Raw genomic sequence first — 18,419 nt, forward strand, 5'->3', positions numbered from 1 at the left:
TATTTTTATGAAATACCTGAAAGCTTTTAAGAATATGCTGAAGTTTGTGTTTCTGCTGAAAGTGTCAGTGACATAAGAGACTGAAAGAGAAAGAAGAGCTGAGGTTGGAGAGAGGGTTGAGGCCAAAGCTCGTGTATATTATATACATATTTTGTGTTTTTGTTTCCACTTGAGCCCAAATCTTCTACCAATTGCGCTACTTGAAACGACATGTTGTTTTTGCAACTGTATATTGTAGTTTTTCTCAGGCCAATTTTATTCTTATGCAACATTTACGCCTTTTTAAGCTTTAATATGTATTTGTATCTCAATAGTTACGCAGCTATTTAGTGCAAGAATTTTTATGATTTTTAGATTTTTATTGTGTTTTTTTAAAGGTTTGTTGAATGCAAATGAAGCTGGATGAGTTGTTCGCCTTCGACTAAAGTTGTAATCCAGGTGCATTCTGGGAGAGTTTGAACCACTGCCACTTTTAAAACCTCCTTGTTGTCTTACTCTGTCAGTAGCAGTTTCCACTTCAATGGTCACTGCCAAGCTGTGACGATGTAACTATGATGTGATGGTTGGTCAATTTTATTGACAGTGTAAACTGATGATATTGGTGCTACTGTGAAGCTATGCAACACACTGTAATTAAAAGACGACAAGCTGAGGTATGTAGTTGTGTTTTTATTCAAAATGTAACAATATGCGCGGTTAGTTGGATGTACACATATTATTACACGGCTGTGTTAAGTACTTGGTTCTAATTACGGCATTCCGAGGTCTGTTATTTCTTGATAACAAACCGTTGCTAGGGATGCGGTTCTAATCACACAATCCGGAGGACTAACTGTAATCAAATCAATACACCGAAACAAGAGAAACACGAAAACAGTGGAGAGAAAGCAATGAAGGTTAAACGATGCAAAAACTGAAGGCTAGGACAGAGAGATCTACAAAACTATCATTTTAATGTGAGTGTTATTAGCTAGATTAGCTCATTTTAAAAAGGCTACAGAGTTAACATTTGCTTCCACTGTGAGTATAACGGCCATTTTTAAACGGAAAACGTAAAGAGAATCATTTTTAAATCAATATATTGTGTAAAAGGTAAAAAGCCGTGTAATAAGAGGGATGATGTATAGTGAGTCGGTTGTTATCGCGGAGGAACCCCTTCAGGGTTAGACAGGACCCCGACAATAACCTGCTCACTATACATTATCTCACTTATACAACAATTAGGTCCGACCAACTAATCTGATTGGACAAGAGGCATTCCATGAGCGCTGTTCTAGAGAACAACATCACTGGGACTTTTCACTCTGTGTATCTGCCTCAGCCAGGTGTTCTGAATACTGTTACAGCAGACTGTGTATGTCTACATTAATCAAGCTGGTACCTCTGAATCACACAGCAGACTCTTATTTCACTGCCTGATGATACATTAAAACAAACAGATAAATGTACATGATGAAAAACAGCTGATCTGTGGTCAACTGTTAACACAGAGTGCAGGAAAATGTTTGGGTTGCTTAGCAACAAAAGTCCAGTTTCAGTTAAATTGTGTAACTAGTTGAGTTGGAGGAGCAAAAACAATTTTGGTGTTGATTATTACAGTTTACTACTATTTGCTGCTTGTTTCACTGTTGTATAAAGTCTGTGACTATCTGCCGTGATGATATTGAGTACAACATCACTCGCGCTCATGTGATGGTGCTTAATTCTTCTCTTGTTTTCCTTCTTTTCCGAAATGATACCGGTGATGTGTCAGATTGGAGCTGTAGGATGCTGTTTCACTTGCAGCCACAAGGTGATGCTGTTTGGTTGCAAATCATTACACAGCTGCGACACCTAAGGTACAACATACCCTGAACCCAGTCAATGGGAACAACAGCATTAGATATGTAATTGTGAGAAAGATATGATTCTTAAGTAGTCCTGTGCTGTTAAATACCCTGAATAAGTGTACCTGTGAACGCTCAATACTTTGCAAAATAAGAAAACATCTTTAAGATGTGTGACAAAACTAATATATATATAAACCCAGGGGGAAATGTGTATTAAAACCTACTCAGACATGTAGAAAATATCAATATCATCATCAGACAAGAAATCTTTCTCTACCTTTGCTTTGACCTCCTGAAGCTGTAACAGTCTCAACTCCCTACAACCACAAAAGTGGTCCACACAAAACAGGAAGACAAATTATATTCAAATGGGGAGCATGTTACAACCCTTGTTGAAATAATAAGTTAATCTGATTTATGCTAAATATTACTAACATCTATAACAAAATATACCCAGAAGGCCACCAAAGTGCACATATTGAACATATTTCATGCAGTTGGATGGTGAGTGGGTGGATAGTAGGAGCGAGGGCAGCTCTCCACAATAGCAGGAATGTCTCAGTGTGTCATTATGGTGTCCATGTCAATGCATGTTTGGTATTGTAAGTATATGTTGTAAACATTTGTGAGAATGAGCCTGCGTTTTCTCATGTCCGGTAAATATACAACAGACAGCGTCCACGATAGGAATAGTATTGTTTTACAGCCGAAACTCTGGAGGGGTTTTATTTAGCATTCCTCCTGCAGAATGAGCATGATGACTGTAAAATGAGTCAGACGTACTGTAATCAACTTTACATTATCCGAGGTGCACGCAAACCCACAAGCATATAGGATGAGTGGATGTGATTGTGCTTTAAAAAATGCCTTTCAGAGGGAGCTAATTCTGTCTCGTGCTACGGACGCTTTTAACTAACAGATGTGTGTTTAAAGTGAAAAAAAAAGAAGAGGTTCGCACATGGTTGAAATACTTTTGTAGACAAATCTCAACAATGTGCAGCGGCGTTAGCCTTTTCTCTGAGGTGCAGATCTTCTGAGAGAGAATACAAATAACTCGGGTTTGAAGCATGCTGTGGATTTTTTTGGATGCTAATTTTGGGTTCTTGTGTTTTTTTCTTCCCTCTTTCTTTCAAGCACACTTCAAGCATGCAGGAGCTAATTCAGCCAAGGCCAGCTGCCAGCTACTTCTTGATGAAAGTTTGCTTCTCTGATTTCGACCTCTGGGTACACGCAGTAGGAAAATATTTATTAAGCTCCACAGGCTGCAGGAATACTGTGATTTTTTTTTTTTTAAAGTGGGTGCTATTCAACATTAATTGCAGTGGGTTCCTCATCAGAGTGAATTGCTGGTGGGGTCTCATGTTTTGCAAACTCTCCTCTCCCTGTCTAATTGTAAATTGCTGCCATGTCCTCCCACAGCTTTTAGAGCAGCGGAATAATTCCTGTTGTGTATTTGTGTGCATTCCTGTCACGACTCTGTGAGGGCTGGGGGACGTTACCACCACCCCCCATTACCACTAAACACCACTGTCTCCTCTTTAATTAGCCATTCATACAGGGAAGATCTACACTGCGCTGACGCTTTTATTGGGACAGATGGAGCTTTTTTCTCTCCCCCGAGGTACATATGTGCCGGTGTACACCTGCATGTGCACGAATATATATGCACATGTTCCGCTGGTCAAAGCAGACAGATGCTTTCTAACTTGTGTTTCTGTTTCTGCCTGATTCCTTTGTGCTTTTGTTAGTTAAAGTTCACAAATCTAACGTGTATGTGATGTACTGAGGTTTAAGCTGGGAGGGATCGACCCTGCAGTAAAGCTGAGGCCAGCACAGCCCTAGATAACCACAGCTGAGGTTTTTTATTAGTTCTTAACTTTAAAGTGATAATCTTGAAGATTTTAATTTAAATAAATGTCTGTTAAGTCACAATCTATCGCCGAATGAGGTCACACAATGTTGATTGAGCCTATGGCCCACTGATGAAAGCCTTTGCATTTGCAGTATTATGGACTGGGTGTCTGGTGCGACATTTGAGAAAAAAAATCACAAGCAGCACAAGTGACGCGTTTTCCATCAGCCAGCAGTGGTTGGTCTGCCAGAGAGGGTAGGCGGAGCTAAGCGGCTGCTTTTCCGCTCTCTGCAAGTGTTGCGAGTAAACAGTAATCTACTATGGCTGAACGACGAAAGAAAAGATGGATGACTACAGATACAACTTCAAAAATAAGTGAAAATCCAAAGAAAAAGAAACAAATTTGACGCTCAGATGAAGCAAACAGTCTAAAAAGGAAAGCGACCGTCAGCGAGGAAAATCAAGAGTTACAACCGGAGCCAACCGTGGACGTCTGGTTAAATTGGGAAGTGTTCTTCCGCCATTAGAGTCGCCAAAGAGAACGAAACTGAGATCTTTGATAGTGAATCTTTAAGTAAAGAATAAAACTATAAATTTTTAATACTTATTAAAAATAATAATTTAATGTTAATATATGTATTAACCATGCAATACAGTAAAAAACAAATGAGGAAATAACTGCAAATGTAGGAATAGAGGTAGCTCCTAAAAAACAATATAAAGATGACTCTGTAAGTCAGTCCTGGAGCCAGTGTTAAATAATTAGTTCCTACATGAGCACCTAATAGGTCTTGATTATTGCTGAATCATCTGCTAAACAGCTCTTAATCAATAACAATTACTTCCTTGCTTGCAGTTTTTTTTGTCCAATCATGAAATGAAGCATCGCCCTGCCAAACGAACAAGTTGCAACTCAATACAATGCACTACATCACACAGGGGGGCGTTTAAACATGTAACTTTATGCATGATAGCAAAGTGGCCGGAGTATTTATCATCTGTTTTGTGCCACGAAGCAGCAGATTCAGCACTTATCAAGACCGCCTCGTTGAGAGGGTGATCAGTATGCAGTTATCTAGGATGCAATCATTACGCAAAGTCGACAAAAAGTGCTTGTTACTGCTCTTTTTCCCTCGCAACTTTGAAAGTGTCACCTTTTGTTTTATCCTGTGGATAACTGTGAACAATGCACTTCGGATTCAACTTTCCTTCCCAAATCCAGAATTTACTGTTCCGCGAACTGCAAATCAATATGCATTAGGAAAAGTTAACTGAAAGCTACAATTACACTGTCAACAGCGTCTGGACTCTAATACATCCACTGCTTTAACTCAATGTCAACCTAATATTTATTAAGATTTCCTGCACAGCAAATAATGGCCTGCAGATGCTGCCTATCATTCAGTTTTCCCCTTCTCAACACTGTCCACTTTATGTCTTTGAGTCCATTTCAGGGAAGGCATGCTGCTGGCTTTAAGAGAGGGATTGTGTTGCCAGTTAGTGCCATAAATCCACAAAACAGAGCAGGTAAGCTTGTGAGTGTAGCGGTGTGTCTTTTCATTTGTATATATTAGGATATAATCTGTGTTCCTACGCCTGCGCTGATCTTAAAATATAGTGTTGACTTACTTTTTATAGCTGTGGTCTGCCCTCCAGATCATGTGTGTTTGTGTTTGTGTGTGCTTTTTTCCCCTCTGCAGCTTCTGTCTGTGTGGCCACACTTGATCTACATGTGAAGGTCCACATTTACGGGTTATTTATTCCTGCTTTCTGCCTCCGAGGACTGAGGTGTTGATTCCTCTTTCCCCCAAAGGATTCTCCTTCGTTACATGCGCACAGACACACTCACACAGCCCGGTCTCCCCACAGCCTCTCCCTTCGGGCAGGGGTTATGCAGTGTCATGCAGGTTAGGTCTCTCTCTGGGGGTCCGCCTGGAGGCAAACCTGAAAGAAAAGAAGGAGTGGAGTGAGTAAAAAAAAAAAAAACACAGAAAAAGAAAGGTACTTGGAGTAGATTTGTGTTGTGAATAGAATCAAGGGAATGAAAGAGGGATCTCCAGAATGAGAGTGAGTTCAGGCAGGGTTCTGGGGGGGTGGGGGGGTTGTGTGAGGAGGGGGAGGAGAGGAGGGGTAGGGGTGGAGTCGGGGGCTCTGCTATTTGTAGATCCTTGTGATGGATGACTGGTGTGTGTGTGTGTGTGTGTGTGCGTGTGTGTGTGTGTGTGTGTGTGTGTGTGTGTGTGTGTGTGTGTGAGAGAGAGAGAGAGCGAGAAAGAGACTGGCTTTTTTTTTTTTCTCTCCTTTCTGCTCTTTCCCTGTTCCCTCTCTCTTCAGGCGAGCAGAGCAGAGCGGGACTGACTGAGAGGAGGACAGAGACGCAGACGTGTGCAGACCAGAGCACTGCAACTCCACAAAGACAAGAGGAGGAGGAGGAAGAGTTTGCAGGGAGAAAATAAGAGAAACAAAGCAGCTTTTTTAAATTTTGAACATCAGCAAACTGTGGTGGATATCATACCTACATCAAAAGAAATCTAGAAGAACAAAAAGGATTTGCTTTCTTCACAGCTGAGAGGAAAATAACAGCATTTGTTACAGTTTCTCCTTCTATTTATATTCACCACTAATATATAATTATCCTAAAGGACTTGCGAGGTGTAGGAGGACTTTTGTTCTTTGCAGAAAAGCAGTGAGACAAAGGTGGGCAGAGAGAAGTAGAGGTTTACTGAAGAGGAACTGGCTGCAGTGGAGGTGAACATGCCCGTTAGAGGAGGCTGTTTTGGGGCAGGCATGGGCAGGCTGGCCGGGCAGCCGCTCTGGATGTGGGTGGTGATGCTCTCTGCTCTGCTCATGGGCAACGCCAGTGCCTGCCCTGCCCTGTGTACCTGCAGCGGCACCACAGTGGACTGCCATGGACTGGGTCTCAAAACCATGCCAAGGAATATCCCCCGCAACACTGAACGACTGTGAGTACCATCTGTACTCTAACCTCTTGTGAGTGCATGTGTGTAAATGTGTGTGTGTGAGACAGAAACTCCTTGCTGGTGCCCCTCTGTTCTCACTGTTCCCCTTCATTTCCGTGCTCTTTTTGTAATGTGGAGTAAAGCTGGAAGATATTGTAGTGGTGCACATGACTTTGCTTAGCCTGTAAGAGAACAATAGCCCTGCCTGTAAAGCTGAGTGTGTGTGCGCGTGTGTGTATATGTGTCAGTCAGTCACTCACTGGCATTCCAGTCAGGTATAAATAGGCATGAGGGACTGGAAAGAGCAGGAGCAGATGTGTGCTTTTCACATGTGTCCATGATTTACTTACCTTAATGCATGTATTTAATATTTTTTAAATCTAAAAAGCAAAAAGATGGAGTTTTATTTTTGCTCCATTTTATACATTTTGAGATGAAAAAGTTCAACGAAAAGTTTAAATCTTGAATTATTATGAGACAAAACAACATTTGCTATCTTGTCTGTTTCTCCAACTCAAACCCAAAAGCCTCTCTTTATCTCTTTCCCCTCCTTGTCCCCCTTTTTTTCACTCTCCTCCACTCCTGGGCCAAACTCTCCCCCCCCCCCCCTCTCATGCCCCTGAACGCTCACTCCACAAATTGTTAAATCATGTAGAAAATTAAGCAAATCTGCTACTTAAGTGAGTCTTGCACGAGCATCACGTAGCTGTCTTGTAAAACAGAGGGGAGGATGTAAGGCGGAGAGGAGAGGTGGGGCAGACGCCGGCTCGCAGAGTGGAGTTTCTCTGTCTATTCTGACATTCCTCTGAAATATTCATCAGTAAATCAGAAGTGAGGAGTGCAAGGGGAAATAGATTGTTCTATTTCAGCTTTTAGAATATCAACCCTGAATAAAACATGCGGTGGGAACGGAGGAAAGAAAGCCTGTGTCAGAGGCAGCGTTGGCATATTGGGAGCTAGCTGCATATTTTATGCTTTTCATATTTAATTTCTAAGAACACCTTCTTTTTTTTTTGTGCCTGCACGGCGGTCCGCATGTTTCCGGGTTTGCTTATGCGCACATGCTGCTTCGACACTGAAGCTGAAGGGAAACATGGTCATTTTGTGGTTTCCTTTTACATGAATGGCCATTCACACTGGAAATATACCCTGCCCCTCCACTCAAGAGCATTTCTGTGTTAAAAGTTGTTTGTGCATTCATAGGTCATGTACAGCACGGGACTTTATCGCTGGATGTTTTAAAGCACGTCTAGCGACATGATGTGCATAAAGGTCATGTGTAATTTATTCCTGGGTCGCTGCTTCTTCTTTTTTTTGAAGGTGTGTGTGCGTGCGGCGGTGCGTGCGTTTTCTGTGTGTAGGTCATGTAAAAGATAGCCAGTCCCCACAGAGACCCACTACTTAACAATAGAGACTGTACTCCTCCTCTGCTGGCTGTTAAATGGAGTGATTCATCAAGGTGATTGTGCAAGTCAACACAGCCCACCTCGCCTCACATGAGGGTCCCATGTGCATAGCTAGATTTATGTGTTTGTATTTCCAAATTGTGTGTTTATGTGAATGAAATTGTGCAAGCGCTACCGGGGTCGAAGATGAGTAATGAGGTAGGTGAGTTTTTAAAGAGTTGGTCGCCCTTGCTTTGTGGATAAAATGTTAACAGAAGCGTTACTTTCTGCGTCTTTTAGATTAAGAAGACGATGGAAGGAGGAGGCGTAGTTTAAAGGAAAGCAGATGCAGAACAAAGTAAAACAGGTTGCGCCTCACTTTGCCGGTCTGCTCTGCTGTTTGTTTAAGGATGTCTGTGTGAAAATAATGTGTGTTTTTGCACTACATGGGGATGCTTTTGGGAGATAGAGTGTGTGTGTTAGAGCAGGAGGGGGTTGGTGTGTGTGTTTGTGGGGTGGGGTGGGGTGTGTGTATGTATGGAGGGTGTTGAGACAGACAGCAGAATCCCATTTGCACTTGTCAGTGTGGGTTTGGATCAGGTCTGACCCCTGCGCTCCTCAGACTGAAAACTGTAATGAGACTGTGAGCTCCTCGTATTAAAATGACACCCTGCCTCGTACGGGCCACCGGCCGCTCCCTCCCCCGCTGCTCCCACTCTGAATCCATCCTCCCTCTGCATCTCTTTAGGGCTTGTCTGTTTTCATCTGCCGTGGCAAAAAAGCACATTACAATCACATTGATTTCAGGTTAAACTGAGGGAAAATCAGCACCTGTAAGGTAGACTAAAGCGACTTTACACAGACAGTAAAGGTTGTTCGTTAAGCTTTGAGGTGGACAGGTATTGACCAAACCTGCAGCCCCTTTCTCTGCCTGCTTATCTCTCTAACAGCAGCGCTGCTGAGATTAAGCCTGTGTCTCATCTGTGAATGAGTTGATTTGTAGAAGGGGAGGAGCCGCGTGTGTGTGAGTGTGTGTGTGCCTTCATCTAATTACAAAAAGCCAGTGTATTGATGAAGTATTTTCAGTGCCAGAAAATACCCTGTACCAAGATCTGGGGGCATGTTGGAGCGCCTCCAGAATAGGGAAGGTGGAGGCTGCACACCATATGTGTGTGTGCGTGTGTGTGTGTGTTTGGGCTTTCATGCATGCCTGTATAAATCTGATGTTGACTTGTGTTTGTTCAGAAACTTGCCTCCATATGTGTGTGTGCATGCGTGCGGTGAATAAGTAATGTTAGATGAAAACACATGAGGTTTGGTGGTTGAAGATGAGGGGCTCCCTCGCGCTCATAACCATGTTTATGTATTTGCGGGTTGGGAGGTGTGTGTGTGTGTGTGTGTGTGTGTGTGTGTGTGTGTGTGTGTGTGTGTGTGTGTGTGTGTGTGTGTGTGTGTGTGCGTGCATGCATGTGCCAGGGAATGCCTGCGGTGCTTTTGGCACCAACACATAGCTGCTACAACTGACAGCTCACCGGCCACCTGATCCATAATTTACCCTGACAAGACTGAACACAGCCTGGCCACTACCTGCCAACTCTGGCTTTTTGACAAACGCGGATGGAGCGAGATGTGAAAAGACAAAGAAATGGGGTGAAGAGTGGAGCTGCTGGGGTCTAAGAAAGGATGAGGAGATCCTTGAAGGCGAGGCTGGCACAGTAACTGAGGTGGTAATGAAGGGATTACAGCACAGAGGAGTGAAGAGACGTGTTACTCCGCCACAGAGCTCATAAATGTATAAACAAGATTATGTTATTTATTATAAAGGGCAAAATAGGTCGAGCCCCGAGGCAGGCTGAATTACACACAGGTCCATTTTCACAGTCTAATATATCCGTCCTCATTGCCGGTAATCCCGTGAGGAGTGATAATGCCTGGAATGAAGATCATTCAGAGAATGTTTATGCTCAGTGGAGGATTGTGAAATTACAGGCCTGGGACTCAGTCAGTTCAATTTACTGCCTGCACTACACAGCTGTGCTCTTTTCTTTTGCACTGAGTACTGAGGTGGAAGCCATCGTTAGCTGCCTTTGGAGTTCAGTATTGTATGAGCCGTCTTGATAGAGATGTTTCCTTCCTTCTGATACCTCGATACCTAAACTTGAGTGTTGGATGATCCTGAGAAACCCTCTGATGCTTGTGCGATTAAAAATAGAAATATTATTGGTGGAAAACCATTGATGACATTTCGCTTAGCTCTCAGCTGGCACTGCACGGCTGTTGCTTGTTATTGTCACATGATAAATAACCTGAAACTAGTTCTCCTTTGCCGCTCTAAAACAGCAGTTGCTTGTGTCTGCGTAATTTATATAATTAATTGGCAGGCTAATGTTTTGGATAAGAAGAAACAAGTTGATTTTTGGGGGGTTAATAAATTCTAATAATGGATTGGTGCATTGATTGGCCTGCTTGCTAATACCCCATACAGCATTTAAAGGAGCAATTCACCCCTGGAAAAAGCCACTATCAGTCAAAGCTGGTGTTCTCTGTAATCGCTAGAAGCGATAATATTTGAAATTGGCGCCATAGCTGTGGAGAAAGTTGTCCAAACAGTTTGTGGGTTTTGCCCATTCTACATTCCTACAACACCTAGCGTGCATTGCGCCCCTCCCACTGAAAGGAACGGCCCAGCAAGAGACGCTGGAGTGAAATATTACCGTTTCGCTGCAGGCAATGGCTCAGAGCGGTACAGAATCCGCCATACAACAAGAATATACCTGTGGATCGTCTAAAAACTCTTCGGGTCTGCAGTCTACATTTCAAACCTTACGATTTTGAACGAGACATGACATCGGAGGCGGGCGTCCTAGATTGAGGAATCGTAGTTTAGCTCCCTGGCCTCCGCCAGATGACGCATTTTATGTAGTCTGGCGAAGGTTTTCCAGGGCCCATTGGAGAAGCGGATAGCGTCCACAGAGAGAGATTTGGCACAGAGCGAAATTAAATTTTTTTATTCTACCATAATGGCATTAGCTCCCCATAATAGCATGATTGGACTGAGGTTGAAAATAGGCGTACTGGCCCTTTAAGGTGGTATTCGATGCATTTCTGATACTGTACCAGAACAATCCCTTCTGCTGGTGAGTCCTCTGCCACAAAGTATGTGGTAAAGTTGTAGTCCAAAGTAGTTCTTCCTGTTTTTATTTTTCAACTGCTCTTAATATTCAGTAACCTTTTTAGATTTTATACACATGTACCATGAGCATGTTGCTTCTATAAGCAGAGTTATGAGACGCTGCTGATCCTTAACGCCAGCTGCTGTCCGTCTGAACTCACCTCAGACACGCTCCCCTTCTCTCCTGAAGAGTGCAGCTACTATATGGAAGTGCTTGAGAGACACACTCACATCCCATTGATGGGGTCAATAGGATGTGTGTGTGTCAAATAATGCCTTCCAACACTAATGCATGTGCTTTTTTGTACATGTGCTCGACATGTTCATGTGGGATGTGCATGCGTGTGCATGTGCGTGATTGCTTTGTACGCCTATCTAAGAGCGGCTGTATCTCAGCAGACCATGAAAATCGAATTTGGAGAATCCACGTAGATCACCTTTCATCTCTCAGAAGTCCATCTTTCCTTTTAACCCTCCTGGCTAGTCAGTACGAATCTGGCAATGAGAAGGGAAGGGGGTGGGTGATGTTTAAGTGTGTGTGTGTGTGTGTGTGTGTGTGTGTGTGAAAATGAACACTCTCCTGACGTTGTAGATATGCCTTTGTAATCCACATTTCACGCCAGTCGAGATGCTTTTGATGTGATGCAAGTTTGAGAGGAAATTATGGGCAGCAATCCAGATGTAAGGGGGTCTTGTGATCTGCATCTGTCTGCACGTTAATCGCATCAGTGCTGTGTTCAGCACAACATCAGAGTGTTTTAATGTACCCCACTGAATTCGTTCTTAAAGTTGTAATCTCAAAGATCTCAGTTTCGTTCTCTTTGGCGACACCTATGGAGATAAACGGTAATTATCCAGACAGTGTTGCTCTTGATTTTCCTCGCTGACGGTCGCTTTCCTTTTTAGACTGTTTGCCTTCATCTGAGCGTCGAATTTGTTTCTTCTTTGGATTTTCACTTCTTTTTGAAGTTGTATCTGTAGTCATCCGTCTTTTCTTTGTTTGTTCAGCCATAGTAGATTACTGTTTACTCGCAACACTTGCAGAGACCAGAAAAGCAGCCGCTTTACGTGCGTCAGCTCCGGGAGCACCTGGGTGATGAAAACACGTCACGAAAATCATTAATCTTCCGCATTTTTTTTAATAAGTAAATTATAATTTATCCTATAAAATGTCCAGGGATAGTAACAGGTCTTAAAATGTATTTTTCGGACCAACAGAGACCAAAGAGATTCCATTAACAGTCATTTATGACAAATGTTAAAAGCACATTCTCACATTTTAGCAGCTAAAATCAGTGAATATTTATTTTTGCATACTATCAAAAAAGTTGCCCTTAAATAGTCTAAGAACTTATTTGACTTGTTGTTGCAGCCTTTACAGTGGAGTTATCAGCCAGCACACGAGCCTATCTTCATCAAGAGCTGCAGGAATGCAGATGTCAGCGTGCTCAGTAGGGAAGACAGCCGAACATAGAACAACTCTTTATTCTCCATTCTGATCAACAGACAGATTCAAGCACGCATGTAGCATCAATCAAGTTCCCCGTCGTCAGCGCACATCTGTCAGGCAAACATCTTCTCCGTCTTCTGTGTGGAACAACTGAAACATAATAGATGTGGCAGAGCAGATGTTGAGTCCACATGATACACTCACAGTCGGAGTACGTGTTCATACAGCCTGAGTGCCTTCATGCGAGACTCCAAGCCACAACAGAACCTCAGCGTCTGTCACTGAACAAACTACAGATACAGTACAAACCATGAAAGACCCTTCAGTCTCTGCTACGGCCCTGTCTGTGTGTGTTCTTTTTTCCACTAACACACGTTGGAACAGATGTTTAATTGATTCACTCCGGCCTGGGAGAGTGTCATAAGTTATCTATGTTTGATCAGAAAGTGCCTGTGTACTACTTTCCTCCCTTGTCTTTTCCTTGGCTTCTTTTTCCCATCGCTCAGTCTTTCTTATCTGGTTTGCTTACAGCTGCATGTGGGACACGATGTGAACTCTGAGACTCTGAGTCAAGGTTGTTGCTGTAGAGGGAAGGCCTTGTGGTCCCAGACACTTAGTTTTTTGTCCCTGACTTTTACCTGTGGACTGTTATGAAATGACAGAGGCCCAGGAAGAGGCAGGAGTCCCTGAATGGGTCAAGACCACTGAAATTAGCTCGTTGACGTGGGTTCTTCAGACACGGGAAGACCTCCTAATAAATGCCGATTGTCTGTTTTCCCATTGCCAGTGAAGTATACTCTTTCAGTCTCTTTTCTGCTGCGTCACCATCTGACGTCACAAACGCACCGGAAACTTCTTCTTCCCCTCGGATCAGAAGAAGCTCTCTGACCTCGCTGTCTTGCGAGTGTTGCTGCATCTTGCACGAGACAAAGGACAAGTTTGCCGTTGTATGTTGTTCTTCTGAATTAACGCGACAGTGGCCGGATCTTCAATGTGTGTCATAGCATCGGTGCGGAGATAAGCGTGTCGACCCGGGTTTTGTGTTCCCATCATTGCCGATCGGAGCCAAGGCGATAATTACCCGCGTCTGCTGCAGAGTCATTTGACCATGGTAGCGTAACCTTTCCCACTAAGCAAAAAAGCCAGGTGTTAGCAGGTTTTTTGAGGGGCTTATGTGCATGTGTGGGATCTGCTTGGTGTTTACCTCCTCTATTAGTAATCTCGCTCCTGAGACCTGACTGAGCAGAATGAAAACTGTAAATAGCCCTTGAGGAGCACAGGAGCTGGGAAAACACTCTTAGACATACGCACACACACTTTAAACGCTCGCTAACGCGCGCACACACACACACTAAAAATGTACAGTTGAGGGCCGAAACTGCTCGTCTGAAAGCCACATTTCAATGTGAGGGAATGTTTTGTTCGAGCTGAGCAGAAATCTGACCTCTTAGTGTGGACAGAAGTGTTCCAGTCGGGTTTAAGAGAGTGTTATTTTGGTCACGGTGGTCTGCTTTCTCTCTCTCTCTCTTTCTTTAATTTTCTCAGTCTCTCTATCTGTGAGTGGGAAGCGGGCCGGGCTGGTACTGCCTGGTTCTGTAGCCCTTTTGGACCAACTAGTATGTAGGTCACTTTCTCCTCACAGTCTACCAGGCCGCGTCTCTCCCCCTGACGTTTCCCAGACAGCCCGTCAGCTCCTCGCAGCTTCTCGTAACACTCCACCACACTGCTCCACACCGTCGCTTTCAGGCAGCTAACAACACTGTCGAAGCAGCTCTGTCTTCTTTCTGTCTTTCTCTCCTCCTGCGCGTTTCACGGCTGTCACGTCCATATGTCCTGGAGTCTGCAGGAGGAGAAAAAGCTTCACTCTTCCGCAGCTTCTCAACCTGTTCGCTTCATTCATTAGGGAGAGTGCGTGCTGGTCTGGTCAAATAGCATTATCAGTGTGTGATTGTGGTTAATGAGCATCCACGCTCGACCTCAGGCCTCTGATCATTAGATCGTTACCACAGTGAGGAGTTTGGAGGGCACCGTGCCACAGATCCTCAATCAGCTGTCTTCTGTCTTCCCCGCCAGGCTAAAGCTGTTCAGGACAAATGGTCCTGTGGCGCTCACAGCAGCGAGACAGAATGGCTGCACTGCAAAAAATAAGCACCTAAATAAGTCATTTATGTCTACTTTCAGAGAAGAGGGGAGAGATGCTTTTACCTCAATTCAAAATGTAGTCATTTTGGCCTTCATTATAGCTCAGTCTGAATGAACTATGGACTGCAAATAGAAAGATGCATCCATGTCCAGTTTAACTATAGATTAAGGACTTTTGATTGGCTCTAAGGTGTCAATTAATTTACTGAGAATGGGTAACCTATGAAGTCGTTCTGTTGAATGTGTATGTGCTCGCTAGCCGACATCTAAAATCAGTAAATGTAGCAACAAGGATGCAGTAAAGTCTCCGAACAACTTCTGCAACAAGTTCACCCTCTAAATTTATTGACACAGTGGATCACATCAGTGATAATCTCACACCCTATTCGCCATTTCAACATGCAACTGGCTGCACTGACAGTAAACATGGTTTACTGTTCTGAAAATCTTGAAGTTGCTTTCAGGACAATGAAATTGCTGGTTAGCTAGCTAGTCCTGTCGTTGAACATACTTTTAAATTATAATTAACTTATGTCAACCATTCGCATGACTTAAAATCTTGCTAGCTTACCGTTAGCTTGCTGGCGTATAGCCGAGCCAATGTGCTTCATGAGCTGCACCGCAGACTCCCATTGCCAACTTGTAGCTAAGATCCACGTTAGCGACAGTCTGACGCGGCCTCCATGCTAATGTTTCTGTTTCAGTTTGCTATGCTGAAAGAATATAAGCTGCATTATAGGAGGCACTTCATGACCGTGAGTGTAAAGCTAGCTTTTGTAAGCCCGCTAGCTACGTTTGCAGAGCTTGCAACTCTTGCCACATTGTGTCTTGCTATGTGCACTTTGATGGTGTATACGTTTTGCTTTGCCGACTGTTTTATGGCTCATGTATAAAACTTTTAAGCTTGGTACCAGTAGTGACCCACCTTTGCGAGTCATGTCTAACCACAGTGTTGGCTGAGAATGAGTGTGTTATTCCTCCAACCCAACAGAGACTTGTGGCAGGAATGTTTTGCAAACAGTTTGCATTATTAGGCTTGCTAAACTAATCATTTTTACTTGTTTGGTAGCCCACAATGTCCCACTGTGTCTACATTCATATCAGTTCTGCTCTGCTTCTGCATAAATCAATAATGTCGGTGAAAGGCTGTACAGCCAACAGAAGTTTCTCTTGTGATCAGTATTTCTCCCTGACCAGCTCCCAACAGAACAAAATAGCCTTCCCCACTTTGTGCACATGCCAGTATGTGTGCTTGTGTGCATTCCTTTGCAGTATATTATTATGCTCTTTGTGTGTGTGTGCAAGAAACAAAGCACATGTGGATATTTGTATCTGTGCGCAGGCCTTAGCCAGCCGGTGTGTTTGCTTATCCTCCCTGCAGTCTCGGGGTTTATTTCATGTATTGTTGCTCAATTCGAACCAGGTCCCCCTCAGCACAGGGACCCCAGCAGCTGGCAGAAATAAACATAATGAGTTTTTCAGCATTGTAGCAGCGCTCTGAGCACCTTTTGAATTATAGAGATGTGGAGCAGTGGAGCATAGCCGCCGCTTGTCCACCCGAGGGAAGGTGCACCAGGAAGTACTCACGGGCATCAATCAACTCAGGACGGAAGATGAGGAGGGATTAGATAGTGATGTCATAAATCCGCTTGCACTTCAGGAAGTGTGTCAGCGCTGGAAATCCTTGCAGAGTTTCCAGAGGATGGAATGGATTTGACTGAAGCAGTTGTGGGTGGTAGGTTTCTGCCCCTACAGTAGAACCGCAGTGAATGGAGTGACGCGCCTTTGCTGCTGTGCCAAAAGTCACTGTTTGCTTCCTTTGACTGTCGAACAAAGAAAATAGCAGTGACTGATATTGTCGCTAATAAACAGCAGATTTAGTTTTGGAGGCATCGGCTTCATATTGCTTTAACATAATGCTCTTAACACAGACGTGGAATCCTCACAGAGACGAGCACGACTAACCCCAAAGTTTTATGCATGTCTAAAGTCAATTTATTCACCGACATTTGTTCTACGCAGTGTGTGGGTGTGCATGGAAAAATGATGTCCCTATCTAAAGCTGAATCCCAGCTTCTTTCTATCAACCAGATCAAGAGAGCATCCTCACAGACGGGAGTAACTTGGCAAGTTTCCCCGGAGACAGAATCCTCCCTTGGGTCACCAGAGGGGTCAAACACTATTGCACTATATAAGGACTATGTGCTATTATCATAAAGCTGCAGTGTTCACATTACCTTTTTATGCAAAGTGCATGCTTGGGCAACCGATTCGGATGTGCTATTTACAGCTCAGTATAACAGTAACTGCAGAAGGTCATATCAGCATGCACGAATCATCAATCCTTGTAGAAGAGGGAGCATTATCACCTGGGCAATTTTCAAGAACCTGATTTTCACCTGGGCAATCTCCAGCACTTGAAAACATTGCCTGGTTTCTGTTTGCGAAATGCCAATGGGAAAGGTCAGAATATGTCATAAACAGTGTGAATCCTGACAAGTTAAAGCATCATAGGCTGCTGGTGGCATTTGAGCATAAATGTCACAGCACTGCGGAGCAGGTGCAGGGCAATGAGGATTTTAAGGTGGGCACTTTGAGCGGGATAATGCAGCATCGTCTGGAGGCATTTCAAGGAACGGTAAATTTAGATCAGTCACAAAAACTTCCAAAACACTTTGAGATGTTGTTGCGTAACTGCTTTAAACACGCAGAAACGATGGCATGCCGCTTATTAATGGATAAAGTTAGACTTTGTTGCTGAAGCAGTAAAGTGTGGATTTCTCTTGTTTATGTGTGACTCATATTTCCGACACCACCCCTCACTTTAACCATCTCCCTCCTCCTCTATCTTTCCTCTTTTTCATGTCCTCCGGGGTTCTTCAGCACTGACCACCCTGAAGATAAGACACTGGGAATCCAGAAGTGTGTGTGGGTGTATGTGTGTGTGTATTCCTATCTGCGTAAGCACCTGTAATGAGCACCACATGTGTGTGTATCGGAGCCCAGGCTAATGAAGCCCAGGCCATTATTTATTTCCCGTGGCCCTGTCGCTTGGCCTGTCGATGCACCTGTGTACACACGCATGCATGCACACACACACACACACACCATCTGTCTATAATGACCGTTCTCTTCCTTACTGCATAGCACTACAGTCCCTGGAGTGGTCATTAGACCAGAGAAGGAGAGAGACCGGCGCTTTCGGCTCGGATTTAGAACTAGTTTTTTGGTTTTGCTTTTAGGTGGGGGGTTGGGGAGGGGGGGGTCAGGACAGGGTGGACCAATAATGCTTAAAAAGTGCAGTAGCACAGAGAGATGTTTGCGTGCTTTGCCTGCTTTCTTTTCCCTCTGTCATGAGAATACAGTCTGCAACTGAGGTTAAATCTTTCAGTTCTGCAGCAACAAAGCACAATACAAGTCTTTCTTATATAAGCAGAAGTAGCTGAATCCATTGTAAGTTCATCAAATATACAACACTCTGGAAATGATTATCATCAGCCAGTCGATGATAGTCGTAAGAACTCAACGGTAAATTCAGAATCTCTCTTTTTCAACTATGTCGTCTCTTCCTTCTTTAGCAGCGATGGCCAGCTCTCAGCAGGGAGGCTGCTCCTATTATATCCACAGCA

The 18,419-nt window shown here is 43.7% G+C and overlaps 1 protein-coding gene across 4 annotated transcripts in view; it reads left to right on the plus strand.

The window, feature by feature from the left end:
- The first annotated feature begins 5,724 nt into the window (after positions 1 to 5,724).
- The window catches only part of slit1a (slit homolog 1a (Drosophila)), a 110,217-nt gene continuing 97,522 nt past the window's right edge, over positions 5,725 to 18,419 (plus strand). For 3 of the 4 annotated variants that reach the window (XM_069658166.1, XM_069658165.1, XM_069658167.1), the window contains exon 1: positions 6,012 to 6,644. In XM_069658166.1, the coding sequence (XP_069514267.1) occupies positions 6,436 to 6,644 (209 nt within the window). In that variant the 5' untranslated portion in view covers positions 6,012 to 6,435. Of the gene's footprint in view, positions 5,749 to 6,011; positions 6,645 to 18,419 lie in introns of those variants that run through there. The other variant, XM_069658164.1, reaches the window with a different exon arrangement.

The sequence above is a fragment of the Semicossyphus pulcher genome, unplaced genomic scaffold, assembly GCF_022749685.1.
Source record: "Semicossyphus pulcher isolate SPU_LCO1_2020_fin unplaced genomic scaffold, fSemPul1.0.p SCAF_12, whole genome shotgun sequence".
NCBI classification, from domain to species: Eukaryota; Metazoa; Chordata; class Actinopteri; order Labriformes; family Labridae; genus Semicossyphus; species Semicossyphus pulcher.